The 27,889-nt window shown below is 42.2% G+C and overlaps 2 protein-coding genes and 1 long non-coding RNA gene across 4 annotated transcripts in view; all 3 read left to right on the forward strand.

Moving 5' to 3' along the window:
* Positions 1-775, forward strand: part of CMTM8 (CKLF like MARVEL transmembrane domain containing 8) — a 36,884-nt gene extending 36,109 nt beyond the window's left edge. The window contains exon 4 of the mRNA XM_074575114.1: positions 168-775. Coding sequence (XP_074431215.1) covers positions 168-251 — 84 coding nt within the window. The 3' untranslated portion in view covers positions 252-775. The remainder of the gene's footprint in view (positions 1-167) is intronic.
* A 1,335-nt stretch (positions 776-2,110) lies between these two features.
* On the forward strand, positions 2,111-4,369 carry LOC141738927 (uncharacterized). Its single transcript, XR_012585530.1, has 3 exons — positions 2,111-2,362; positions 3,249-3,345; positions 4,135-4,369. It is a non-coding gene; the product is annotated as an uncharacterized LOC141738927 (long non-coding RNA).
* Positions 4,370-4,420: 51 nt separating this feature from the next.
* CMTM7 (CKLF like MARVEL transmembrane domain containing 7) overlaps positions 4,421-27,889 on the forward strand; it is a 28,065-nt gene continuing 4,596 nt past the window's right edge. Inside the window, exons 1-3 of one of the 2 annotated variants that reach the window (XM_074575113.1) lie at positions 4,757-4,961; positions 7,622-7,704; positions 25,986-26,159. In XM_074575113.1, the coding sequence (XP_074431214.1) occupies positions 26,070-26,159 (90 nt within the window). In that variant the 5' untranslated portion in view covers positions 4,757-4,961; positions 7,622-7,704; positions 25,986-26,069. Of the gene's footprint in view, positions 4,962-7,621; positions 7,705-25,985; positions 26,160-27,889 lie in introns of both variants that reach the window. The other variant, XM_074575112.1, reaches the window with a different exon arrangement.

Below are 27,889 nucleotides of genomic sequence, written 5' to 3' on the forward strand. Positions count from 1 at the left end.
TGTTGACTGCATGGCCACACGAGTACAAGGAGGTGAAAAAGTGCCATTTTCGCCTACTATTTCTCCTTTTTCCAAATAGCATAACTATTTTTTTTGTAGAAATTACAGTACTTTCAAATATATATATTTTTTTTTTTCCTAATATATTTTTTCCCCTCTCTCTACAGTTCTTTGCCTTCGTGGTTACCTCCTGCTACGCTGGAAATACGTATTTTAGCTTTATATCTTGGCAATCACGAACTTTGCAGTAAATATTTTGTTAAAATGAATTCTGTAGTATAAAATATCTTGAGGATTATACTCTCTTGAAAAAAGCTTGGAAGAGGGATGAAGTCTTTTTGAACATTTCTGTTAGAATGGACATGGTGTATTTTAAGATGAGATTAAAATGATTATTTATAAGACAGTGTCATCTTTAGAGACATCTAACACCGGCTTTGTACTGTATAATAAAATGTCATACTGCTTCTTTTAAAATTAACATTGTATTTTTCTAGACACGTATAGATGTTATTACTAAACCTTTAATAAATCTTACTCATTGTGCCAATTTTGTAAATGTAACTTTTTACATGTTACAGGTTTACTTCTGAATGCGACAAATCAAAACTAAGATTGATACTGTCTCATTATGTATAAAAAGTGACATTGTGCAGAAAAAAACCCCCAAAACTTTAAAAATAAATAAATAATTGACCCAACTGTGCATGTTTTGTAAACTGGGAGTAGAAGGTTGCTTTTTTAAGTTCTTTTTCAGAGTAAAATATCTACTACTAAGAATTCTGATTATCCTGGCAGTTTGCGTATTCTAACAGCTTCTCACAATCATGAGATTGCTTTTGGAACCTGTTACTGTAGGTCTGAAGGAATGTTGCACATGAAACACATTGTCTTAACAGGTTTCTCAAATCCAGCAGGCTCCAAGGCATAAGTCTAGACAAAAGTCCCTTAATGCTCAGTGTTTAACCTACTGAGAATACCACAAAGCACCTACTAAAGGTAATACATTTTGTTTCTCGGGAGACTTGTGTTTTTCTCTTTTCTCTTCACAGTAGGCCATTAATCTGTCCTAATTAAAATCTAGGCTTCTCAATCCTACTAAATGATATAAAGATTAAATCCATAGAAGAATTGTCAAGACGCCAGTGCTAGAAACAAAGAATTTCCTCCCTCCTTCCCTGTCTACTGGCATCATCTGTGAGTTGTTAGTGTAACAAATGAAGTTTTTAATTTGAAGCTCATATTCAAATATCTGAGTCAACCACAAGTAGGACAGAAGATGATGAATTTCAAAACAGATACCTTTGAAAATTACTTTCCAATACAAATTACGTAAGAAATTTTTTCCAGGAGTTAGGTGGAGAGTGTAACGTTGTGATTATTTTGTAATATTACTTAAAGTTTTCCTCATCTAAAACTACTATTAAACCTTTAATTACTGGATTAAGAAGATTTGGACTCTCTTCCAGCCGTCAAAAGGTTAGCTGGAAGGTTATATGTGGTAGTAGAGAAATCTTACTGCTTCAAAAAACTTCTTTATTTCTCCCTGTAACTAAAAGGTGTGTGCTTACTTACATGGGCGCCCTGCAGCAAAGAAGATTTATCAGCAGCCAGCTCATTCTGTTCTCAATCACATTGTTTTATTCTTGATTATCTGTTGGAGTCATGGGATTTCAGTGGAAGGGAAGCCAAGATGCTATTTAAAAACCTATATTTGTCTGCAAGTTGCATCTGGTCTGCACAACAAAGGTCAGGTTCTCTACTGCTTGCTAAAATTATCCAGTTGTGAGAAGGAAGAAGGGCTACCAACTATGCATTTTATCTACACAGATAAAATGTGTCATTAAAGTCCCAAATGCTCTTTTCCATTGCTGGAAAAAAATCAAAGACGTAAAAATGATCCAAATGTCAACTGATAAAATGTGACTAGAAATAAAGCCAGAATTACAGTCTTGTCAGTGATTTCTCATCAGTTAAAATACTTTAGTAGTAACAGAAATTCTTTCTTAAATGATACTTGTTGGTACCTATCTTAAGTGCAAAGAACGTGACTACATTTGCACAAATATTTCATGATTTTGTGGTAACTGCAATGGTCTGGTCTAAAGTCATAACCCAGAGAAGATTTGTGGATAGAGGTAGTAAGACAGAGTAAAGCTATGAGGGAGTAATATGTTTCATCCAGTTTACCAAAAACTGTCATGGAAACCATTGTTACACGTCAGAATAACCCATTAATGAAGGACAAAACGACACTATTACCAGATAAGGAATGATTCTGGCAAAATATCTACCACCTCTCTGAGTCTTCAGTGCTGATCCTCAAGGGAAGATGTGTGGAATGTCTTCCAAAGGCAAATCTGTGAGTTGAATCCTTAATTCTGAACTTAAAAAAACACGTACTAGGCAGAAATTTGCTTTATGCTTGGCCTTGCTTTTTTTCACCAGCCTTATCTGCTTTGTTCTTTCCATTTAGAAAGATAATTATCTTACTTCCTATGTTCTTTCTCATCTGTCTCGTTTCTCATCTGTTCCCCAGATACCAACTGCCTGTTTTTTCAAGTGTTCTGAATATCTAGGTAAAATTGGTGGAATCAGTACAAGCTTAGAATTATTTCTGAAGTTTGCTCCTCCTATTTCAGGCCTGAAGAAAGGCGTAAGCACCCGAAAGGTTATCTGCTTCTCCAGTGCATTAGCCTTAAATACTGGCTTGCAAACTATGACTTATGCCTTTGTATATTCTAATATTGATAAAGTAGGTAAGCTAACTCTGGTTTATCATATAACAATTAAAATAAGATTTGTGCCTGCAAGCATTGCTTAGCGTTCATAAGATTGAAAGAAACCTTATTTAAAAGAACAACTGGTAAGTGATGAAATCATTAGTGAAATTCTTCATACAGATATTTAGAAGAATAAAAAAAAATGCTAATCAACTTGCAAAATGAAGGTATTTGACATTATAAAAAACTTGTTTCAGACAAACAGTCTCTCTGAAAAATCCAAGTCACCCACATATATAAGGATACTTTATGTCAATTTACGGCCATCAAATTTCATTTATTAAGAAGTTGTCAGTACCTCTTATCATCATCATACAGGATGCCCCTAAGATGCAGTAAATAGCATGAGAACGGTAATAAAAACTTCAACTTCAGCAGTGTTTTAGACTGACTTTGTGTCAGGGATTTACAGAAGATGCCTGTATTTCTGAGTAGAAAATATGACTGTTACTCATTAATTTAAAGGTATTTCTATTTCACTGGACTGAACTCAGATCAGCAGGACCCCGTTCATATACACACTTTCAAAAGAAGTTAAGAACCAAAGAAGCTGAATCAGCGGGTAAGAAAAATACATTTCTTAATAGGAAATACAGAAGTTACTGGAACCTTCCTCTCCAGGCCTTGCAAGAAACCTAGAAATGTGCCTGCTTCTGAACTTGAACTGTAAGGAGAAGAGGCCAGAAAAGAAGAAGCAGCAGCTGTTTAAAAGAGGGGAAAAAAACCAACCAAACAAACAAACGAAAAAAAGCCAAAACTCTTTCTCAGCACCTAGAATTTTACTATTGTGTAGATTGGCAATGTTGTAGCTTTGATATCTAATGACATGAGATAAAATTTGGTGGGACTGGTACTATCTTTTATCACAACTACTAGCTTGCTTACCAGAAGCCCAAAACTATGTACTGCTTAGTGTATTACGGACCATTGCCTACGCTAGCAAACCCTGTCTTGCTCATGTAAGTTACTTATTCTAGCCCCTTATTTGTGTTGGAGATCATCTGATCTTACCTGTCTTCCCTCCTAAGATAATTCTAGTTGTTGAAGGAACTATTAAGTACTAAATATGAACAGAATGTGCATCCTGACTGCAGAACAGCAGAAAACGGGGTTATTCCTCTAATGAGTATAAAAGCGGCATCTGCCCAGCTTGGAGTCTTGCAATTACCTCACTTGTCAGAATGCAAAACAAGTTATTTTTAAACTTGAGGAAATATATAGCTTCCTTTGCCGAGTTTTGTTAGTATCTCTGCAGCATGATTTAATTCAAACAACGGGGTTGAGACGTTTGGACAGTCATTTACAGCGTTGCCTGTTGCTGCCCACTTAATGCAAACGTTTTATCTTTTAGGAGATCGTGAATCGGAAAGTTTGGGCGGTTTTTGTGGGTGAGAACAAAGGTTGTGGGGGAAGACGCTGTCTGCAGCCGCACCTCCGCTGCGAAGTCCCGCAGTTTTCCCCTCCAAGGACACCGCCGGCAAACTTTTGACAGGCCGAGGGGAGGCTTTTACCCTTCGAGTAAAACTACTGCGCGCTGCGGAGGCCGGTTCAGCGCGGGGGTCCCCTTCCGCACCCCACAACCTACGGTGAGGCGTCCCTCTCCCGCCTGGGGAACGGTTCGCTTCGGCCTCTGCTTCCATATAGCCCATCTGGAAAAGGGGAGGGGGGGCCGGCCGGGCTGCGGATGCCCCTCCGGGAAGGTGCAGGGGGGAGCGCCCGATGGGAGCGGCGGCACGGCCACCCTTTGCCTGCCCCAGCCGGGGCTCCCGGCTTCTCCTCCCCCTCCCCGCTTCCCCCTGCGCGGCGTCGGCGGCGTCTCCCCCGCGGGAAACCCCCGCGGCTTCTCCTCCCAGCCGGGGAGGGGAGCGGAGGGCGGGCGGGGTGGCGCCGCGGCTCCGCCCGGCCCCTGGCAGCCCCGGGGCGCCGCCGCCCGCCCCTCGCCGTCCCGTCCCGCCCCGTCCCGTCCCGTACCGCTGTCCCGGGCCGGGCGACGGCGAAGGGAGAGCGGGAGCCATGTCTCACGGGGCGCGAGTGATCCGCACCGGGGTGAGCAGCGGGGGGCCCGCCGCCCCACCGGCCGCCGCCACCACCGCCTCCTCCTCGGCGGGCTCGGACGCCGAGCTCATGGACGGCGCCTATTTCCGCTCCTGCGCCGGCATGCTGAAGGTGGCCCAGATGGTAAGGGGCGAGCGGGGCGGGAGGCGGCCGTTGGGACCGTTGGGGCCCTCGGCCCGCGCGGGCGTCGCGCTCACCCCCGCCGAGTGTCCCGTCTGGGGACGGGTCCGGAGAGCAGCGTCGTCGTCGTCAGGGGGCGGCGGCTCATTGCCGGTTTTGGCCGATTTGGCTCCTCGGCTCTCGCAGCCCGCGGGGAAGGAGCCCAGGCCCGGTTCCTCCGGCGAAGCGGGGCGTCGAGGTCCGTCGGAGGCCGCCTTCGCGCTTCCCGAAGGCCGCCGTGCGCCCTTGTCTGCTGACGGGCACATCTGAGCCCAGAGAAATGCTCCTTGCTCGAAGGACTGCGTGGTATCATCTTCATAATGGTAGCTAATGGTAATATTTAGTATTAACAGCTTTTTACAATTAATAATAATGGCGAGCCCGTGATGCAAAAGCACATCGTGCCCCAGTGGAACACCTCGGTTTTTTAACATGGGTAAGTTTTTGGGCGAAAGCGAGGCCAAGTGCCAGCGCCAACAGTGGGCTGGTAAGAGTGGGCAACATGTCCGTGACCACTAGTCCAGCTGGCTCTGTGCCCTGTCTGTCCAGGCAGACCTCCAGGCAGTGCCCCAGTGACCCAGGGACGGATCTGGGAGATGTATGGCTGAAAAGCAGAAATTCAGAAGAAATCAATAGCGGAGCACTGCTAGGATTTGAGCTGACGCCTTAACTTGATTCAGGGCAGGAAATTTTGCTCCATCTAGATGCGGAGAGGTTTAACAGATGGATAAGCTTTTTCTCATTTCTCTGGCACATAATTTGTCATCTTAATTCCAGTAATGGCTGTGAATAATAATGGATGGCTAATAATGAGAATGGAAGACAACATGTAGCGATACCATCTCACATACAGTATTGTCCTGCAAAAACAGTTGACAACATTTTATGCTGGAGTTGTTGCCTTCCTTTCTGATAGTCCTCAACGTCTTTTTTCCCACCTGTGCATCTGTTTGTCTACACGTTTGTTTTTTTTTAACCTGTGTAATTTATTAGCATCCACAGAGTCCTAAATTGACATTAGCAGTTAGGAATCACTTTGTTCTAGGTTACAGTGGAGTAATATCAGATCCTAAAGTTTCTATTTAAAAGGCACCCAGTTTCTTCCAGTTCACTAAGAGCCATCACCTGCCTTTAGAAATGAGCCTCGGTAGCAAGAGATGTAACTGATTGTGACTAGGCACAGTTCACCACTGCAGAAAGAACTATTCCTTTTACGGACTAGAAATACCTAGTCCTCTCTGCTCTCCATCCTGCTGTGGTGTCACTACAGCTATGGCGTGTGACTCTTACGACTAGCACAGGCATTTGTGCTGAAATTTCAGTTTTGGTGCACATGTATAGTTTGTATGCATACCTTACATACTTTACATATTTTTTTATAATGTATGTAAATCTATGTAATTTTATGTGATACTTCCCATAGTTTACATAAAGTAATATTTATCAGTGCTGTTCAGTATCAAATTCATCAGAATGGAAGCTACTGGTTTTCTGCGGTGACTTTGGCAGAAGTTAAAATAATGTAAATGAAGCTCTTCCACATTCACCTTCTTACATTTTTGTGCTTTCCAACTCGCCTGTAAATAACATCAGTAAAAGTTACCTCAGGTATCACGATAGTGTCATCTTAAATAATTCACTAAGAAAACTAAATGTTTGTGCTGCAGTGTGTAGAAATAACCAGGACAGGTTAGTTCTAGATTAACTCCTGCACCCAATAAAATACAGAGCTAAGTATTTTCTCAACTCTCCTTTATCTCTTCTTAGACAGTATTTCCATGGATCTATTTGTATTAGCATTCGTTTCTTCTAGTAAGCGTTTGCAGTATCCTTCTTTAAAAAGGATTCATTATGCTAAATCTATAAACATTCCTGTGTTCGCATTAATGTGGCTGGTGGGACTGTGGTCTTACTAAGAAGGAGAACCGTTATGCTGGCAGAGGACAAAGGTAAGGTCTTTTGACCTTTTGACATATATCGTACTAAATTGCGTACTGTGCCTCTGAATGGTTGTGGTTATGAAGAGGGAACATGACTGCTTCTGTTTTCTCTTTCTTCCTCAATCCCTTTTATCAAGAAGTAAATGATATGAGAGAGAACAAGAAACATTTCATCATTTCATAGAATCATAGAATTGTCAGGGTTGGAAGGGACCTTAAAGATCATCTACTGTAAATATAATTTACTGTAATGTTAAGGGCTGTTTGCAGTGCATGTGTTTCTTACCACAGATTCCTTTACTTTTTTTGCTAGAGAATTTCTTTAATGATTATAGTTGTGAAAAGATAATGCATTTTATGCACTGAGTTCCTGGCTTTCTAATGCTTAGGGAATGGTCTGTAAATATTTTGAAAATAAAATGGAGGAGAAAACATAGTTCTGTGACTTGTGTGTTTTACATGGCAGTAAGACAGTTTGAAAGCTGTTTTTCATGTGTGAGTATTACTAATGTTAGTAAGGGCTCCATTTTCAAAATCCAGTCGGAATTGCTGCTCTGGTTTTAACAGAAGTTACGAAGTATCATCAACATCTAACCCACTTCAACAGGTTTAACTTGATGGTGATTAATAGTGCTTTTTCTTTTTCTTTTCTTTTTCTTTTCCTTTTTGTTTTTCTATTTGCAGTTTTGTCAAGATCTCTTATATTCACGGGGATACATGCAGAATCCCGTTGTGGCCACCTTGGTTCTATAGCAGCAGTGTACTAAGTAAGTGTGTCAGTGGGTGTGTATCAGCGTGCACAATACACTTAGACCAGAGAAGCTAAATAATTGGAATTTTAGCCAGCTTGGCAAAATTGGCACACGTGGCAATCGTCAGTATGCAACAGTAACTGTGCTGATTTGTTTGAAGTGTGTTTGCTCTGTGTCCATGCTACTGCTGACTTGTTCTATGGCAAGACTTCTTCTAGGAAATCTATGTTACTTAGCTTGGCAGGTTCTCAGTAGATGGGTTCTTGGAAGCCTTTTGAGGCATGCTGGGCCATTAGAGACAGTGGTATGAATTTCCATCTGTATTGTCACCAAGGTGGCTCAAGTGGTAGCGTTCATAGATTGAAACAAGTCTGATTCAGCTGAATTTCTTGTGGACCCCTTCTGTGCCTTTTATATTTTTACAATAGAAGTCTGGAGGATGCCACAAACCCTGTATTGGACTAGGTCCTGCTTTCAGTGGAGCCCATGTTGGACTATGTAGGTATCCCACCATCTTAGACAGTTGGCTGTAGGAATGGCGGTGACTGTATCACCTGTCCAAAGTCTCTGATGAAGAGATTTGCAAGAATGTGACCAATACAGACTGAAGAGAGAAAAGAAGTGTTGAGAGCTCACCTGTAGAAGGAGAGACATCATGGCACGTCACATGCTTGTGTCAGTCTCTCAGGCTTCTCAAACTGTTCTTGGGCTGTTCCTTGTTTCTGGACCCTGAGCAGTGCAGAGGTGGCCCGTGGTCTTTTTCGCTTCTCCTTCCTCTCCTTCAGGCTGGGCCAAGCTAACTTTGACCACAGTTCGGACTGTTCCCACAATAATGCGGTTGTTACCGAGTGGACAATACTTCTGGCACAGTGAGCACAGCCTCAGTATTCAGTGTGTTTTAAGCTAACAACAGTGCTGACTCTTTCAACTCAGTTTGGACCAGGAAAAAGCAGTTTCATCTGATTGATAGAAAAGAATAAAATCAAAATTACCTTCTCAAGGCTGAGGAAAATTACAATTACAAGGTAAAAAAGGATAAACTCACTAAAAGTTGACTTAACAACATCATTTTAACTTGCTAAAAATGCTAAGGCAATAGTTGTAGCTTTTCTTCTGAGTATCTATTTAATTTCCAAAGTGTGTCTTGACAAAAACAATTACATATTTGACATGTGAGTGGCCAACAAGACAGTCTGTAATTCTGAGTAAATTTGAAGTGTGCTCAAACCTCTCTGGGTTATTCATATACTAACACGCAGTTGAATAATAGTGTTCAAGAGAATATTAATACATGTAACACTGAAAGCTAGAAAATGCTGGTAGTTAGGTTGCTGGAGCCAAGGTCAATTTCTGAATGTGTTGGATGATATCAGACAAATTTACTGGGGGACTAAATTCAGAAGAAGTTAAAATATGAAAAGAAAGCAAAATCTGTTAGCGGAAGAAAACAATTCCTAATCAAAACCGTTGGTACAGGAAAAGGAAATTCACAAAAGCAAATGATGCTTGGAATGATTTGAGAGCTACTCAGTCTTCTAACTTGATTTTGAGCCTGAAGTGTCTTTCTGTCCATAGAGATGATTGAAATAAAACATATAATTCTTTGGAGCAGCTTGTCAGTGATGTATGATTTTGCCTATATGGTAATAATGCTTCTCAGTCAGAAGAGAGGGATTCTGGTGATACGCAGAGATGCTGAAATGGTAAGCCTGTCTCTGGGTCCTGTGTAGACTGCATTTTCAGCTTTCCCCTGCTATCACTCAGTCTATAGTTCTTCCAAAGGAAAATAATGGCCAAAAGTAACAAGCTTGGTGAAAGTTGCCAGATGCTAACCTACAAAGCTTAGATTCAAACAGTTCTGTGTTCTGCTTGACTTTTCATCCATCTGACAGCAGAAAACATGAAAAATAATGCCGTAATAGCTATCAGTGATGTCATGACACACTATACTTGCTTTGAGGCATGCAGGAGGCATTTTATGTTTACAAAGAAAATAATAAATGAGGAGAACCACCCCAAGAATGTGGCAGGTGTCTTCAGTCTGCAACTACGTGATAAACTACTGGCTAGGCAATAAGAAATGGGACGTGGTTTTTAGCAGCAAAGTTTTTCTTTTCGGGCCGAGGTCAGAGCTATGTGTTGTAACTGTTAATTATTTTTGTTGTTCTGCTAGAAGCTGCAGCAAAAGGACCTTGCTTGGCATGCTGAGCAAAGAGAGAAAAAATTATCTAAGTCTTAGATGGCTCCAAAGTAAGCAGGAGCACTTGAGTGAGGAATGTCCAAGCCTAGTAATTAAAACCAATAGGTCTGGGAAGTCCTGTTATTTCCACTCTGAGATCACTGAAAGAGGCTGGCTTGGCCAGTTGTATTTTTTCCATGCCCCTGCTCTGGGTGGCCATTTTACAGTTTCTGCCCAGGTATTTGCGTAAGAGCTGGGAGCGAACAGTGTCTTCTCTGTGTGTTAACCAAGGAGTGCTTGGTGGTAGGCTGACACAGTTTTATTTGATGAGACAAAACTTCTCAACAAGCAACACCAGTTCAAGGAATTTTCCCTTTCTGCCTCCCCTCCATGCAGCCGTTCTCAGCCGCGGTGATGCAGCTGTTCACAAGGTTACGCAGTAAACAAAACCAGGCAACTGCTGCAGCTTTACTTCAGCTCTCCTTCGCTTTCCTTTTTTCTGTAAGAGTTTTTAGCGAACAGTGCAGCCATAGAGACTACTGTCAGCAAGAGCAAGTGTCTGGCATACGAGGGCAGGAACTACATAGGCCCAAAGTGGTTTCACGTGCTTCAGACCACAAGCTGAGAATGTGGTCCTTTTTCTTTTTCTCTTGGGCAGGGGAAGGTTTTGTGCCATATGTTTTATTTTTTATCTCTTTCAGCAAAATAGAAGCTAGTAATTTTTCTCATGTTGAAACTGCTCTACACGTCTGAAAAATCAACTCCAGTGTGTTTTGTAAAAAGACAATTATAGTAATTGTTAAGCACTGGGGAATCTCTGTTCTGAATGTGTCAGTGAATGTTTTATTTGTATCCTAAAAGAGGCTTCCTAAAAGCAAAAAGTTAGGCTACCTTTCATTGCTCATTTGACCCATCCATTAGGATTTGTTGCAATACATTCATTAGCAACCTGAGTGCATGTAGTGCTCTTTGTATAGAGGTGATTGAACAAGGGTTAGAAAATACAGTTTCTGAAACACAAGAAAAAAAGGAAATGAAGCCTAGAAATTTACCACATCACCTGAGACATGTTTAGTATGCTTGAAAGAGCAGAGTGAAGTATTGGCAGTGGTTTCCTAGCACATTTGTTTTACAGGAAGTTAGACTTGTAAATGCCATTTGAAAATCTTAATCAGGTGTATATGGTGTCCATGGATAATAAGATGTGGTGAAAAGAATAGATTCTAACTGCTCTGTGACTTTCCTTTAAGATGTGCAAGTGCAGTGTATTCCCTCTCTTTGGAGATGGTGTTCCTTCGAACATCCTTCTTTCCTGCTACAGAGAAACAGAAACCAGGGGATCAGTTCTTTCCAAGCGTGGTCTCCATCAGCTCGGAGCCTATAACTGATGAAGAGCATCTTGCCAAGCATCCTTCACTGGGTTCCAGGGCTGTAGGTGATGGAACAATTTGTTTTGTCTCATCATGATGCAGTAAAAGCCGTGGCTGTGCCTCAGTGAGGGCAGTATGCCCAACCACAAGGCTCTGTTAGGTACCTGCTCTGCATTACTGGGGTAATGGAGTATCGTCCCCCAAAGCCAGACAGTGTTTGCTTACTATGAGTAAGTGTTTTCTCCGCTCCCCTCCCTGGGGAGCCCTTGTGAGGTATTCACTCAGTACTGTGGCTGAGTTGTCTCCTTTGCGCTATTGTCAAATCGTGCGTGCTGTGGCCTTGTCCTCCTATTTTGTGGTGAGATGTAAAGTATGCAGCAGCCAGAAATTGATACTTTCTGTACACAGAGATCAAACTCTAAAATTGCTGTGATTTCCTTTCACCCACCTGTGAGCTTCCTCTTTTTTGCATAACTCAGATTCTTAAGGGATCATCACAGCTGAAACAACTCCCTGCACTGCGACGCTGGTAATTTGATGAATATAATGGCGAGTACAGGTATGTCTGCCTGGTGAAAGCTAGGTGACTGCAGCTTTCAAAGCCAAAGCAAGTCTGGCTGCTGTTCTTGCAACAATAGCAGCAGCTGCAATGCTTATGGCTTCCTCACCTGCTCACAGCTTCCCTCAAGGAAAATGGAAGTGCTATGGTGACAAGATTGAGAAGCTGCTTCAAGGAGGAATTTTCTTCAAATGTTTTTGGTGGTTTGTCTTTTTTTTTTCCTTTTTTTTTTTTTTAAAAATGCCATCGGTGAGTTCAAGAAACAAGTACTGACTGCTGGGAGAGAAAGTATGCTGTTAACCTGAGATGACCAGCAGCAGCTGCAGAAAGACTTAGCATACTTTCCTACAAGTCTGTAATAACACTCTAGGAAGGCCACTTCAAAAGCTCTCTCATCTGTTTGGGAAAAACATGGTCCCCAGTTGCTGCTTGTCACCTGCTGGCTAATTGAGCCTTTTGTAGATCGCTTGAGTGAAGCTTCCTAGTAGACACGGGAGTGCTGTCCTAGCGTGTTTGAGAGGCCTGCCAGTCACCAGGCGGTCACTAAAAGTTGTCAGCTATGACAGTGCCACTGGGGAATCTCATCTCTTCTCATTTTTCCCCCTCATTCATCGCCCTTCACTTCTCTGGCACTTTGCCAAGCGTCAAGTGTTTGCGCTTAGAAAAGGTTGTTCTTTTGTGTGCTACGGCCCAGTCTGTTCCAGGCGCCAGGTTGTGTTGATGCCAGTTGGTCTGGAAATTGTCATGATGTTAGCATTTTCGGGAACTCTTACTTGTTTTTTCCTGATAAAAAATTATGATGTGCAAGCACAGCTAACAACATGGGCTTCAGCGGTGTAAACAAGTTCTCCTCTTATTCGACAAGACCTTGCTGAAGGCTCTGTTGCCGTGGCTAACAAAGCCTTTGCTGGAGATGACAGATATGAACTTTTTAACTGCTGTCTGTGCAACTGCCAGATGTCAGCGTGGTGTTCTCTGGGGCAGGGAGAGATACGGCAGGTGTTAACTGAAGATTTGAATCAGTCAAGCAATAAATGCCTCAGACAATGAGAACGGGTTGTGTTGTGAGCAGCATTTGTAAGGGCAAGTGATGAACAGATTGCTTGCTGAGGCTTAACAAGCATAGGCACTCAGACTTCACTGGCGGTTCGCAAAGTACTCCTTATCTCAGTAACAACTTTCAGGAAGATGAGATTGCATATGCTTTTTATTTTTTGTGCATTTAGTTTGATAGGTTACTAGAATGATCATTGCTGTGCATTACTGTTTTTTTGTTATATATTCCTATTTGAGCTTTAAGTAGCTGTTTGCTGTTAGCTGTGTATTGGATGTTCAGGTCAAGGGGAAAACTTCGCAACTTGCTGTGCAGAGTTTGTGGGTGTTTGTTAATAATAAATGCTGTCTACCCTGGGCTTCAAGCAGCCAGCCAGTCTGAGCCAGGCTTGGCTGGTCAGCCAACATGGGCTTCTTCTCTGTAGGTGGTATTGCCATGCATGGTTGGTAAATCCATTTTTAGACAGCCGTGAACTTTAGGTACAAGAGCTCTATAGCTCACAGCTAAGGATTAAGCTCTTTCTATATTGTATATTACTGACAATATGGGACTTCATTGACTATTTAAAGGGCAAACAGTACAAACAACCCAAACAACATATCCTGAGAATGGTTCAGAGTAGTGGTTTCAGAGTAGTGGTTTCAAAGGTGCTTTGCTCCTACAAGGAGCTCTTCCTCCCAGCCAACTAAAAGGAAGTATGGCAGGTGAAGTACATAATCTCCTGCCCCCAAGTAGGCTTCGTTCTCAAGACACAGGGTTGGTGAACTCTGTTGCTGCTTTTGCAGCAACAGCCTCAAAGGACAAAGTTCCCCAGCGAACACCTTAGGTGTCTTTGTACCTCCATGAGCATTTATATTCCTGTTCATCATTGTTGGATTCCATTCTGCCATCGAGTCACTTTTCTGCCATTCCTTAAGACAGCTCAAACCTCTTAATTTTTACATTCTACCAAACCCACTTTTGTTTGCCTATGGTTCCCTTCTCTTCACGGTCCTTTTCTTTTTCTTGCTTCAGAAGCACCTTGTGTGCTTGAAGCATTCTTTTTGTCTTTACACAAACCTACCCACACTGTGGACTGTCTTCTCCTGTCCTTCTGTCTGACTCTTGGGTTTACCAGGCCTAGAGGACAGTTAACATGGCCCTCTTGGAAGATCTAAATGTTGGAAGTGCATGCCTTGCGGAGGAGAGAAGTAACAATCCCGGTTTGCTGTGCAATTTCTGAGCCTGCAGAGATTTGATTATACTAATGCCTACATTTTTGGTTGCCATCACCAGATCCTCCACTTTTTACTAGACGACTCTGGAGATTCGAGTCTCTTACAAAGTTTTTTGCTTCCAATGAGTTGTGATATAGGGATTCTCCCTGCTATGCAAGATAGATGGTCTTCTTCAGTGGAATCAGTTACAGCAGGAGCCACGTGCATGCATGCTTTTTGCAGCAATCAGGTAGTATTTTTCTAAATGGGCAACTGGCTTGGTGGTGCGGGACACAGGTTTTCAACAAGCATTACAACCAATACCTTAGCTGGGAGGAGGGCAGAGAGCGCAGGTGGAGCCAGTGATTGTATCTGTGCATCTGCAGAGAAAACCAACTATAGAGGATATAATCATAGAACTGTCTAGGGTGGAAAGGGACCTTTCAGATCACTGAGTCCAACCATCAACCTAACTCTGACAAAAACCATATTGCTAAGCACCACGTCTGCCCATCTTTTAAATACCTCCAGGGATGACAATTCCACCACTTCCCTGAGTAGCCTGTTCCTGCTCTTACCTGAATCAGCAGGTTTATCTATCATTTGGGGATTATGACTTGATTTGAGACAGGTGAGACCACTGGAGTGGGTGGCAGGCTACCTGCTACATGGGGGCTGTTGCCTACACAGAGAAGTAATTTCTTGTTAATAGATGGACAATCTACGTGCTCACAAAATATAGGGGTCTCCTGGCTTTGTCCAGAGTAGTACCTTTAGTCATTGCAGGTGCCTAGAAAGACATAAGCACCTCTTTGAGAGTTAGAGGGAAAGCAGCTGTGTTTCCCAGAGTTAAAGCCCTGCTAGGGCATTTGGGCATTTGCTGTATTTAAAATTCTTTTCTTGTCCTTTGCAGACATGCTAAAAATCATCTGTCCCATTAATACTCTTTTGCACTGAATTTTATGTGTTTTGGGAATTGTTTGTGACTTGAATGTGGCACTTGTGCAATGTTACTCAAATATCACTTACATTGCTGCAGTATTTTGAGTGTTCTGTGTACATCTTTTATGGAGGTTGGAAAAACTTACTGGTAATACTTTTACAGTTGAAATGTATTTAAAACAAATCTGTTAATATCAGATTGGAGAGAGAAGAAATAAAATTATGAGGTTGTAGATAACACACTTGTATTGTGGCATGTTTGTTTTTTTATATTAATTCACTGCTTGATGCAAATATAGCATATTCTTTGCCATATAACTGTAAAGTCGGCTTTCAGTTAGTAGCGTACAGGATTGTATGGTGTCTTTCAGTGTGGTGCAGTGGTGGTACACACAGCTGTGGGGAGGGAGACAGGGAGATAGTTAAACTGGCAGTGGTGGGATTGAAGTATTGCATACACTGTGATCAGTGGTAGGCAGGACTTAATTGTAGCTAGTCATTACAAAGAATTGCCTTTTTAATGATCATGGCTAACATCCTGTAACAAGGGCTCTTTAATAACATCCCTCATATGCTGGTTCTGTGATTACCCCACACCCTTTTCTACCACTGAGGCCTGTGCCTGAGCAGATAGATAACATTATTATTAGATAAAGAATACCACTTGCTTGTACTTAGGATTGTCCTCTTCTACAATCTGAGTTGTAGAGGGTCTGAATAAGATTATTTTGCCTTTTCTCACCCTCCCACCATTTTTATCTTTAATAAATAGCCTGTGGATGGTGGTGCACAAGAGAAGTCACTTATTGGGGGCCAGGCAGCCTCCTTATTTTAGCAAAGCAGCCAGACAAGAAGGAAATCTGCCCAGACGCAGGGGCTGAGAATTTATTGTGCAACAGAAGACTGACTGCTTCACAGAACCGTGCACTTGAAGGCAGCTGATTTCATCTGTCATTAGTGAAGTTTTAAATGGACTGGGTTTTTTATCTTTTTCTAGTAGGGGTTTGTCTGTTACAGCTCACATTTCCAGCACTGCCCTGGAAGAGGGAAATCTCGATTACAGCAGCAGTCAACATTGTTGCTTAAATTAGCTGAACCAGTTTTGCATGAACTACAATTGTAACCTTGGCCTGCGCTTCACTTGTCTTTCTGTTTTGGGAAGCTGTTAAAAAAAATTAATTGATTCTGTCCACAAATATGTACTTAATAATATACGGGTGTTGCTTCACTGCATTGAGGTGTAACATTCAGAAATGTACGGCTGCAGTCAGTGACATTTCTCCAGGGCATGGTTATCCTGATTGGCTCACTTAGGGATGGAAAATTCCACTTACTATCTTAGCTGGTGTCACAAGCTGGAAAATTTGACTTTTTTTTGGTTCAGATACAAAAAGCACTTAGCTCTTATTATATTGTGTTTTTTAAAAAAGGCTGTGATAAAACTGGATATGAGTCAGTACTGTCCCTTGCTCCAGATCTGTAGACAGAGTTTCTGTACTATTACTTGCACTAGAACTTGGGTAATTTTTAAGAGAGTGGAAATCAACCAGTTTTTATCAATTTTATGAATAATCTCAGGGTCCTCCTCTTTTCAGATTCTGGAGGAGGGACATTAAAGGAGTACAAAGGTTCATCAGTGCTCCAGCAAGTGCAATGGAGAAGCTTTCCTCTCAATGCTGTTTTACAGCATCCAGGGTGGGGGTGGGGGGGAAAGCAAGCTGTTGCTGTCTTCTAGAGGGTTAAATTGTCAGAGAAGGATGGAAAGGAAAAGAACTGTCAGGGATTGCCAACTACCAACTGGAGACTGGTAAAGCAGAGCTGCTGCCTACCGTCCTTGTACAGGTGTAGTACCATGCTGAATCCTGTCCCCTGCCCTTTTTCCCCTGAATGGTGCTGATTTTTAGTTAGCTAATTGCAATGCATGTCCTGATGCAAGGGAGTGGAGAAAGATAGCTAGGAAACATTAAAAGGGGAATTATGGTGCATTCTCATGTATAGAGGGAAATTTGGATGGGAGAGAATGAGAGATCTAACAGAGAAAAAAATACAGGGAGTAATACAGGGAAAGAAGAGGAAAGGGGAATAAAGAGCAGGAAAAAAGGAAAGGAAACACAGGAGACAAAAAGTCATAGTACAACTTCTCATGGGAGAGTGTAGCAGAGGGGAGCACAGTCAAGAAAGAAAAGAAAATATTCTGAGAAAAGCAAGAAAATGGTTGTACATTGCATGGCAAAACACTTAAATGAAAAGATAATACATGGCTGTGTGTGTGTCACAGTATTATGGTAAATCTTTGAGATAAGAGTGATAGTGTTTCTCTAGAACTGGGCACCTTGAGGCAATTTTGCTTCTTATCAACATCTTTACTCCCTGCAGTTTAGCTGGCATTTCACATCTTATTGGTATATACAAAAAGAAAATTATTATCCATAGTTAAAAGTTACATGGTAAGATGGCAGTTTCAGCCTGTCAGTTCAGGATACAATCTAGGGATTTGCAAAAACCATGTTCCGTTCCTTTCTGTAATGAAGATTTTTAATATCGTTCTTTGTACTACTGCAGCAGCTAGAAGTCCCAGGCAAGGAGTAAGCCACCTGCAGTGGGTGGCCAGCCAGCAGCCAAACACCCACCCAGCCTCTCACTTGCTCCCCTCTCCTGCAGGATGGGGAGAAAATAGAAGGAAAGCAAAAAGACCCATGGATCGTGATAATGACAGTTTTATAAGGAAAGCAAAAGCTGCACATGCAAGTAAAGCAAAAAGGGGAATTCATTTACTGCACCCCATCGGCTGGCAGATGTTTAGCCACTTCCTGGAAAGCAGGAGCTCAGCATGTGTAATAGTTGCTTGAGAAGACAAATGCCGTAACCTCAAATGTTTCCCCTTATAACTTCTTTTCTTGAGCTTTTATCACTGAACACGACATCATATGGTCTGGAGTATCCCTTTGGTCAGCTGGAGCCGGCTAGCCTGGCTGTGTCCCATCCCAACATTTTGCTCACTTGCAAGACTACTTGCGTTGGGGTGAGGGGAGGGAGAAGAGAGAAAGCAAGCTGTGCAAGCACTGTTCAGCAGCAGCCAAAAGGTTGATGTGTTACCAGCGCTGTTTTAACCACAAATGCAAAGCAGAGCACCATACCAGCTGCTGTGAAGGCAGCACCATCCCGGCCACATCACTGCTGTATGGGGTGTTGTACAGGCACAGTGGGAAAGGATAACCCTTACTCCACAGTCATTAATAGAATTGTGAAAGAACAGCTGGATACAGGCAAGTGATAATGTGCGGTATGGAACGGTCAGCAATGGTCAAGAGGATGCATAGTAGCCTTAGCATTAAAGATTGTGCTTCCAGTTGGAAAACAGGAGTTGATTTGCAATGTCTTGTGCATGGTGGATTTTTTTTCAACACATGATATCAAAGTCTACTGTAAGTAAATAAGTGACAGTCAGGAAATTCCCATTTCATGGTGAGCTTGGGCTCGCTTTTTTTTTTCTTTTTTTTTAATCTTGTGTGGTGTAATGGCAACAAATCAAAACGAAAAAGCAACCCACAAAAGACCAACCTTTTCCTACTGCTTTTCTTGTTCTGTGGCTTCCTCCTTGGATTCTCTAGGGTCATTTCCATGCATGTTTTCACCCGTGCTTGTCTGTTACATCTGTGACCTGTTGATTGCTGGTTTGGGCTTTTTTGGGGGGGTGGGCAGAGTTTGTTTGGTTTTTTAGTGGGCATCTATTCTCATTTACACTGTAAAGGAAAACAGTCATCTTGACCTAGAGGTTTATTAGTGATGCTCAACATTTTTGCCTTATTTTACACATTGAAAGTGTTTTGAAGATGAAAAACTTTAGCACAATGCATGTGAAGTGTGCTGAAGCAGTGAAATACATGATTTACTGAAGTTCAAATAGTAAGATGGTTACAAAACTGGAGTCAGAATTCAAGAGCCGGTGACATTCAATTCCTCCCTTGTTGTGTCAGTGTTTGTCTGTGGGAATGTATCTCCAATGCTCAGAACATTAGGCTTTCCATGAGAGTAGGTAGTTGTCAATATTGGAGATCATGCTGGATTTATGTTTGTGCAGGTAGCTGTGTCTGAGGAAATTTTAGTTCTCTCCAAATGTTACAAAAGAATTAAGTATCGGTAATAAAGCCAGAGCTTTATTTATGACATCCATTAAAGCAGGACAGTAGAAAAAGATCATACAAAGCACTTGCACAGATTGATTCCTGGGCTGTAAAATTGTTCTGTGGTCAGATAAACTACAGACTTCTACCACAGGACCAGAAAATGCTTAGTGGTGCCAGCTGACATATGGGTATACAGAGGGCAAAACAAGTCCTTTCTTAGGTTATAGCTCCTTCATTACCCTCAGGGCACTAGCAAGAAAAAATGTATCTGTAATCTCTTGACTGGTGGGCATGCACTTCTGCCTTCCTCTTCCTTGGAGCAGGTGATTCTCTAATAAGCTGCTTTGAACTTGCCAGCTTGGTCCAGGTTCTTTCATCCTTGCTGATACACTCCAGCATGTTTGGGTTGTTGCCTATTAGTCCTGAAATGCAGGCAGCCCTTGCGCAGTTTTACGGTGGCTTACGTGACTGTTGGCAAGACAGGAAACCCCAGGAGGATCTAGCCACTAGAGAGGCTGAGGATTGTGTTGCTGGCCTGCTCTTGGTCCCAACATCATGCTGAGTCCAATCCTGTGAAGTTAGGATGTTTGGAGCTGAGATTTTTCATCTGCAGTGCTACAGCCAGCCACGAGCAAGTGCAGGGAGTTAAGTGGAATTAAAACCATCTGAAATCATGAATACAACGGCATCTGGGGCTAATGCCAAGCACCTTTTCTCCAGTATGCATTTGCCCTCGGAGTAATTGGAAGTTGGATCTTCCTCCTGTATATAGTATCTTCATAATACAAAGACATGATTCCTCTCCTTTCCTTAAGAAGGTGTTCAATTTTCGTGCAGTGAAAGATTGACTTCCTTGAAGTCTTGGTACAGATTCTCTCTGTTTTTTATTGAGTGTAATCAGTGATCAATAGACTTTAGGTGCTCATTCTTTGACAGGGACAAGAAGAAACAGGGAGAAAAAAAGATGATTTTTTTAAAAGGAACAACATTTCCAGTAGCTTCAAGTAGCATTTTATAGCACCGGGAAACAGAATTTATCACTCATGTCCAGTCCTTCCCTATCCTTTCTAGCCTGAGAGGTAGAGAAGGAAAATGTGCCATTTTGCATAGGTTGATGTCATCTCTGTGGACAGGAAGGAAGATCCAGGGAACTACAGGCTGGTCAGCCTCACCTCAATCCCTCGGAAGGTAATGAAGAAAGTCCTTCTGAAAAGCATTTCCAAACACATGAAGGACAAGAAGGTGATCAGGAGTAGTCAGCATGGATTTACAAAGGGGAAATTGTGCTTAACTGACATGATAGGCCTCTACAATGAAGTAACTATCTTGGTGGACAAGGGGAGAGCAGTTGATGTTGTTTACCTTGATCTTAATAAGGTTCTGGTTTCCCATAACATCCTCATAGAAAAGCTGAGTATGGCTTAGATAAGTGAGCAGTGAGATGGATTAAAAAGTGTCTGAATGGCCAGGCCCAGAGGGTTGTTGTACAATATCCTTGGAGGCCAGTCAGTAGTGGCGTATCCCAGGGATTAGTAATGGGGCCAGTACTGTTCAACATCTTCATTAGTGACCTGGATGATGGGGCAGCGTGCACCTTCTGGCAAGTTTGTAGATGATGAAAAGCTGGGAGGAGTGGCTGATGAGTCAGAGGGTTGTGCTGCCATTGAGAGGACATTGGCAGGCTGGACAGAGAGGAATCTCATCAAGTTCAACACAGGGAAATGCAAAATCCTGCATCCGGGGATATCTGAGGGTAAGCCCCTGCACCAGTACAGGCTGGAGGCCAACTGGCTGGAAAGCAACACTTGCAGAGAAGACCTTGGGGTGTTGGTGGACAGCAAGCTGACCATGAGCCAGCAATGCATTCTTGTGGCAAAGGTGGCCAATAGCATCTTGAGCTGCTTTAGGAAGAGTGTTGCCAGCAGACCAGAATCTTTCCCCTCTGCTTGGCAGAGGTGAGGCCACATCTGTGGTGCTGTATGCAGTTCTGGGCTCCCCAGTGCAAGACAGACGTGGACTTACTGGAGTAAGTCCAGCATGGATCTACAAAGATGACAAAATTTCTGGAGCATCCTTCACATGAGGAGAAGCTGAGAGAGCTGGGACTGTTCAGCCTGGAGAAGAGACAGTTCAGGGGAGCCTACCAACGTGTAGTTGGTAGTGTAAAATAAGGCAAAAATACCTGATGGGAAGGAGTGAAGGACAGGGAGATGGAGTCTTCTCAATAGTGCCCAGTGACAGGACAAGAGGAAATGGGCACATGGAAGTCAATCTGGACATCAGAAAATGCTTTTCACCATGAGGATGATCAAACACTGGCACGGGTTGCCCAGAGAGGTTGTGGAGTCTCCATCCTTGAGATATTCAAAACCTAGCTGGATACGGTCCTGGGCAACTGGCTTTAGGTGTCCCTGCTTGAGTAGGGGTGTTGGACAAGATGAACTCCAGAGGCCCCTTCCAACCTCAACCATTCTCTGATTTTGTGATCCTTGCTGTGAGCACAAGACACATGACTGGATCACACCTTAAATTTCTCACATGGCTGGCACACACGGTGTGCTACTGCAGTCCATCTCTCAGCCTCGAGCCCTGGGTGTGGCTGGTTGGCCTGGCCAATGCCTGGCACATTGGGCAAGTGGTGTCATAGCACAAGGGAAAAAGGGTCTTGAGCTTTGCCTCCGTCACTTAAAGGCCGCGGCAGCATTACCCCTGGGCCTTCTTTTTTGCGAAGATCAGATCTCCCAGTCCATGTCCCACCTGCTGTTAATGTTCTTGAAAGGTCTGTGCTTGTTCATCCTTTTTTAGGGGCCATAGGCCTTTTTTAGGGACTTTTGAAAGAAGACCGTATGAGGAAAGAGAAAATTGTGTTTTGTTTTTGGTAGAGCTGTGCTCACTTCAAATCCGAATGGCGTTTAGGCTTGGGAGCTTATGTCAGTGCTATTTGATAGCCAAAATTTTGCACAGGCACGTTGTGAAGGATGTGGTTGCTTTGTCTCCAGCTCAAAATAGAGAAGAGAATGCAGGCTCTTACCATCTTTCTTTTATGATGTCTGTTCTGTCTGGTAAGGTGTTGAGTGCCTCCTGGCAATTGCTGACTGCCTTTAGCTCTCGTTGGCTTCACGGCGAGATAGTTCCTGTGATATATACCAGTGTTCCTAAACATGTTTCATGACTCACTTCAAATATCTGGTCCAATGGAAAGTCAAGAAGTGGATTAGTTTAAGCCGAGCAGCTTCTGTGAAACAGAGTCAACATAGAACTTTATTTAAATCCAGAATCCCTCCTTGGAGTTGATTGATGCATAAGTTCTTTGTTTTGCTTTTCAGAAACCACGGAGCACTTAAATAGTAGTGTCCTGCAACGTGTCCCTCACCCCTTTTTGTAATGCAGTTCTGAAGCCTGAATATATTTTGTGGAGCACATTGAAATCTTCTAATGAGACTGACCATCATTTGACGTGTACTTCTGGTCTGACTGGCTTGCTGGCTGTGGGTTACGTGTCTGCAGCTCTCAGAATCTGTGAAATACTGTATTGAAATGGAAATGGCAGTGGCCTAATTTTTTTGTGCCTCTAATTTTTATTTTCAAGGTGTATTAACTTGCTCCGCTCAGCACAGATGCATAAAGAACACTTGTAACATTTGATCATTTTATTGCTTTGCCATTCATTTCGCTCTCTCTGCCACAAACTTGACTTCTAAGATATATGTTGAACTGTATCCCAGAGAGTTATATATTAATCATTTTATCGCTCAATTTCAAGTTCTCTGCGAACAGGAATTTCAGAAGGAAAAAAATACAGTCATCACTCAGTACATCGTGATAAACTGCTATCTGGTGAAGGAACTTTGGTATTTGTCACTTTTAAAGGACAAATAATATTATGTGGCTCTATTTCCTACATTTCTCAGCATTCTTTTTCAACAGGTGAGCTTTAACCTCTGACTGTACCTGCTGGCCGTGCAGGCAATATAGTGTGGCAAACATGGTATAGTTTTATATAGAGTTGTCGATATGGTCCCCTTTGCACTTGTCCTGTGAAATAGTGTTATGTGTGATCAGAGAACCCTCTTTAGAAATTACGTGTAAATCTCATGTGAAATTTATGCTGGAAAAGGAAATCTTTGAAAGAAATACCTCTTGCCATGCATTTTGATGGTGGTTGTGCTTCAAGGATCGAGTCCTTCTTATCCTTTGTACAGTAAAAAAGTTGATAAAGTTAATGGTTCAAGCATGAAACGAGCCAATAGGCAGATTTAATATTTCTGTGAATTAACGCTTCCTTCTTGATAAGTACAGTGTAATTGAAACTGAGAACTGATGACTGTGAAGGCACCTGAATAAAGGAGACCCCTTTTAGCCTTTGATGGTTAGAGAAGTGTTGTCCTCATCCACCTTTATCCAAAAGCAAGATTCAATGCTTGCTGTGACTTCTTGTTGAGTTTTCCTATAGGGTGAAATTTCATTAAATTTAGTTTCCATTTTCTCATGAAAATAATACCTGTTTGTCTTGCATCACTTCAAGGTTCTCCTAGGTTATAGGGTAAATGACCTGCTGATCTCCTTCTGATTGTTCAAGTTATTCAACTGCTAAGTCAGACAACATTAAGATTCAAGGAACCAAGGTGGATGGTCTGCGGCAGCCTGAGCCAGCATGGTTACTAGCCACTGCCATCCTGCCTGCTCAGTCTTTTCTATGCTTTCCTTTGGAGTCCTAGCTTCTTCCTCACACTCCCTTGCTCACCTGACCATGCCTTGTGTGAATGGCAGAGTCAGAGGAAAGCTACTTGCTTTTTTTAGTATTTCATTTTTTCTGCTGGCTTAGTACACTGAAGAGGCTGAGCACAGATGAATGAAGCAGCCAGTACACGACAGGGAGTGAAACCGGGGTAGGAAGGCGATGACAAAGGCCGTGGCCCCTCATGAAACCACATCTTAATGTAGACCTAGTGTATGTAGACAGAGATTGGACAAAACTTCATTAAAATTATCTCAGAATTGAAGAACTGGACCAGAATTATTTAAATGCTGAATTGTGGAGAGCATTGCTTTGTTGTCTTTTAAGAAACGTAGCATCTCAGAAAGCTCTGCCATGTACAAGATGCAAGACTTTGTGCGTTTAGGATTCCCCAGTGGCTACGCTGTGAGACCCAGAGAACAAGCATGGTACAGACAGAAGCACTAAACATGCAGGATGCTACTATGATGCTACACTCCCAAACCAGAGGGCAGGAACATATTTGGGGAGACAGGGACTGAGCAATATCATGCATTTTCAAAGGCACACGTAACCTCCATTCTTGAGAAGCCCTGAGCATGGTCTAGCCCCCTGCACTGCAAAGTCCTCTCTTCCCTACCCTCTATCTATTTCAAAGGTGGGAGGAGATGTAGGCTTACCATAGTGCAGAAGCCTGTCACTGGCTCGGACTGAGGATCACTTACAATGCTAGCATCAACCACTTGGACTACCACAGTAAAAATAATGGAGCCGGACTAGATCTAAATCTAACAGTAGCTTAGCCACTTGTGTGGGAAAGGATCCTGAAGCACTGACTTTTCTCTTTGCAGCCACCTTTTGAGGTGGTTTGCTGTTGCTATGTTGATGTGGCTGTTTATATGGAGCTTGGCCAAGGTGACAAGTTTTTGTGAAATTCTTGTGAAATTCTTATGTGTGTTTTGAGCTTTTGATTGCTTTTGCGGATGTGTATGTTTAGCCTGTCCACTTAGAATTGAGCAGGTCAAACTCAGTTAAAACTACAGTAGCAAGAATCTAAGCTGTGTTGTTGGGGTGTTGTTTGCTTTTTTTTTTTCCTCTTTTTAAGCTTAAGGAAATTATTCTGATAATGGATGCAGTTACAAGTTTGGAAGATGAGTGTGCGGGAAAGGATGCTGCAATCTTGAAGTGCTGGCTTCCTCAGATAGTTTTTTTAATATCTTATAGAAACACTTAAAATGTGAATCATTACTGCTCCTGGCTGACTTTGGATGAACTAAAAATTACAGTGACTGAAAGCATGCACTGACAAAGTCTGTAATAAGAAAATATTCAGGTATATCCTCAGTAGATTTATTTTTATCACCTAGGCTAGCCAGGCTGGTAGAAGCGGTGAGATTAGTAAAATAAACTAGTAGCTTTAGATTAAAAAAATAAAACAGCCTTTGTCCTTTGCAAGCCTACAACTGAAAGTTGTACAATAATGCTGTATAGTTTTATGTGACAATGTTAACATATTAAAGTTTTATAACTATTGTATTTGGGGTGGAGTGAATTAATCAGTTCCTCCAAATGTTTATATTATTTGCTATGATACTACCTTGTAGTCTGCTCATACTCCTGCTGTGTAAGTGGTAGAAAAGGAAGAAGAAAAGGTAGAAAACTGTAAGCTCAGTTGCAGTCAGGTCCTCCGATTTTGCATATGAGACCTCTCGCTAAATGGAAGTAAAGGTGCATGTGTTAAAGGGCACTTTAAGTTTTACAGCTTTCAGTGATTTCCTTCTGAAAGTCCATGGGGTTTAGATGCTTCAGTTGCTGGTGCAGCTCCAGGCATTCAATGCTGCTTCTCTATTTGAGACCTCTTTTATTGTACATACAGACTTCTTCAGGTTGGATTCTTCAGGCTAAAATTGCTGCTTTTCTTCTAGCAGTTAGCTCTTTCCCCACTCTTAATGGTTGTTTTAGCTCATTTAACAGCAATTTTTAAAACATTATTACCGTGCTTGTTACTTTGTCCTCCGTTTTGTTGGGACCATCCAATTTAGATTAGATATTTGTCTTCTGTTTCTAAGTGCAATTTTGTTGTGTTTAAAATAATCTTCACAGCCCTCTGAGCACCATTGTGAAAATCTTTAATGTGCCTTTTGTCTTTCAGATCTCACTGCTGGTTGGCTTCATCAGTGTAAATAATTCTACGTGGACGGATTACAGTGCATACAGCTACTTTCAGATTGTCACCATGTGCGACTTGGTTATGATTTTGTTCTTCTACATTATCCACATTTTCAGAATCTACAGGAAGCTCACTTGCGTTAGCTGGCCACTGGCGGTAAGCCTGTTAGATGGTCTGGGTTCCTCGCCTCTCTTGTGGGTTGATGTCTCAATTACTTAGTCCATTTTCTTGTGCTATCACACAACGATAGGCTGTCTTTCATGCAATTATTTTTTCCTTGTATACAAATCCTTTTGTTGCTTTTGTTATTAGTATTCAGTTCAGCAGATGCTGTAATTGTAAGATTTTTAGCTGATTTGGATCTGATCCTGTCTTCCTTTACACAGATTTAAGTCCCAGTTTACTCCAGGGAAGGCAGTAGCATTCTTCTGAGACAATTGAAAAGAAGCTACTGATTATCAAGCCTTCAGCAGATGGGTCCTAGCTCAAGTCATTTATAGCAGCTAAGGGATTGCTAGAGTACCAAATCATAGCATTAGAATGTACTACATCCTGTCCCAAAATAAAGTTTACGAGTGCTATTTAAGTCAAATGTGTCTCTTTTTGGTATGGTTTTAGGTAACTTAAACAATAGCAAGTAATAGGAGCCTCAGCCTGATTGCCATAACCTGGCCATTTCTGGGATATCCTGCAGGAGGTTCCTGCCTCATTCCCTCATTTCCCCTGCACATCCATCTCGTATCCTAGCAGAGCAGCACAGAAAATGTGAGACCTGAACTTCCTCAGTAACTTTGGATCAGGTCAGCTAACAGAAGAGTCCTGTGTCCTAGTGTGGTATGATGGATTTTAATACCCTCTTAAAACATGTCTCACTTTTAAAATCCAAGAAGTAGTTGGATGGTGTTTAATGGAAGCTATGTAAGTAGTTTACAGGTCTAAGATAATGGTTTGTCCATCCATCACTTCTAACCAGAGAGAAAAATTTAATTTTGTTTTCCTTTTTAGCTGAAGAATATGGTTAGACTTGTGCCCCTTTTTCTTTTTTTTAGATGTGTACCACCACTGTCTTTCTCTAGAAGGTACTTCTTTATCTAGAGATAATACAGATGCAGGGACTGAAATAAGCTAATAAATGACAGTTTTGCAAAGCAGCATTTAATGTGTGCATTGCTGTAACAGGACTATCCCATTTTGACCTCTGCATAGGTCTGTTTTTGTTTTTTGTTGCGTTTAATCATTCCTAGATGTTCCAGAGTCACTAGTGAGTTTAAGGTGCTGTAGTTTCTGGCTGCTCAGCTTCAGATAGCTTTATGGGATGTGATCCTTGAACATTGCTGCTCTTTTACAACAAACCTCCTTTTCAGTGCACATTTAAGTATCTTTAGAAGAGATTAGGAAGACCTGTAAGAGACTTTGGGAAACTACAGATAGCGTTTGGTGGAGTTTCCTGGCAGGATCTCTGCATTGCAACCAGGGGTGTGATTTGCAGTCAGTAAAGTTGCGGTAGTTCAAAAGGTTGTTCAGCACTGACACCTTTAAAGCTGGGAAGTGTTTCTCCAGAGGGACACCCTCCCGGCTCTGCCAGGGGTTGGTTCTCCAGCTAATTTAGCCTTTGATGATTCTTTGTAGTGACCTGTGTGCACTGCTTTATTTGGTGTCTCAAAGGAGGCAATGGCATGCCTTATTTGCCTGCTGCACTGTGGACTAGCCAGAGAAGCCTCCTAATGGAAATAATTTATTCTAGCAAAAGCAAGGGCTGAGATCTGATTTGTAACCTGAATCAAGGTTACAAATGAGGAAAGTAAATTGCAGTCTCAGGGCCTACTTTATGGCAAAGATCCTCCTCAGCTGTTTATAAACACCTGAGCAGAGGGAAACTGTGGTAT

This window comes from Larus michahellis, chromosome 2 (genome assembly GCF_964199755.1).
Source record: "Larus michahellis chromosome 2, bLarMic1.1, whole genome shotgun sequence".
Taxonomy (NCBI): Eukaryota; Metazoa; Chordata; class Aves; order Charadriiformes; family Laridae; genus Larus; species Larus michahellis.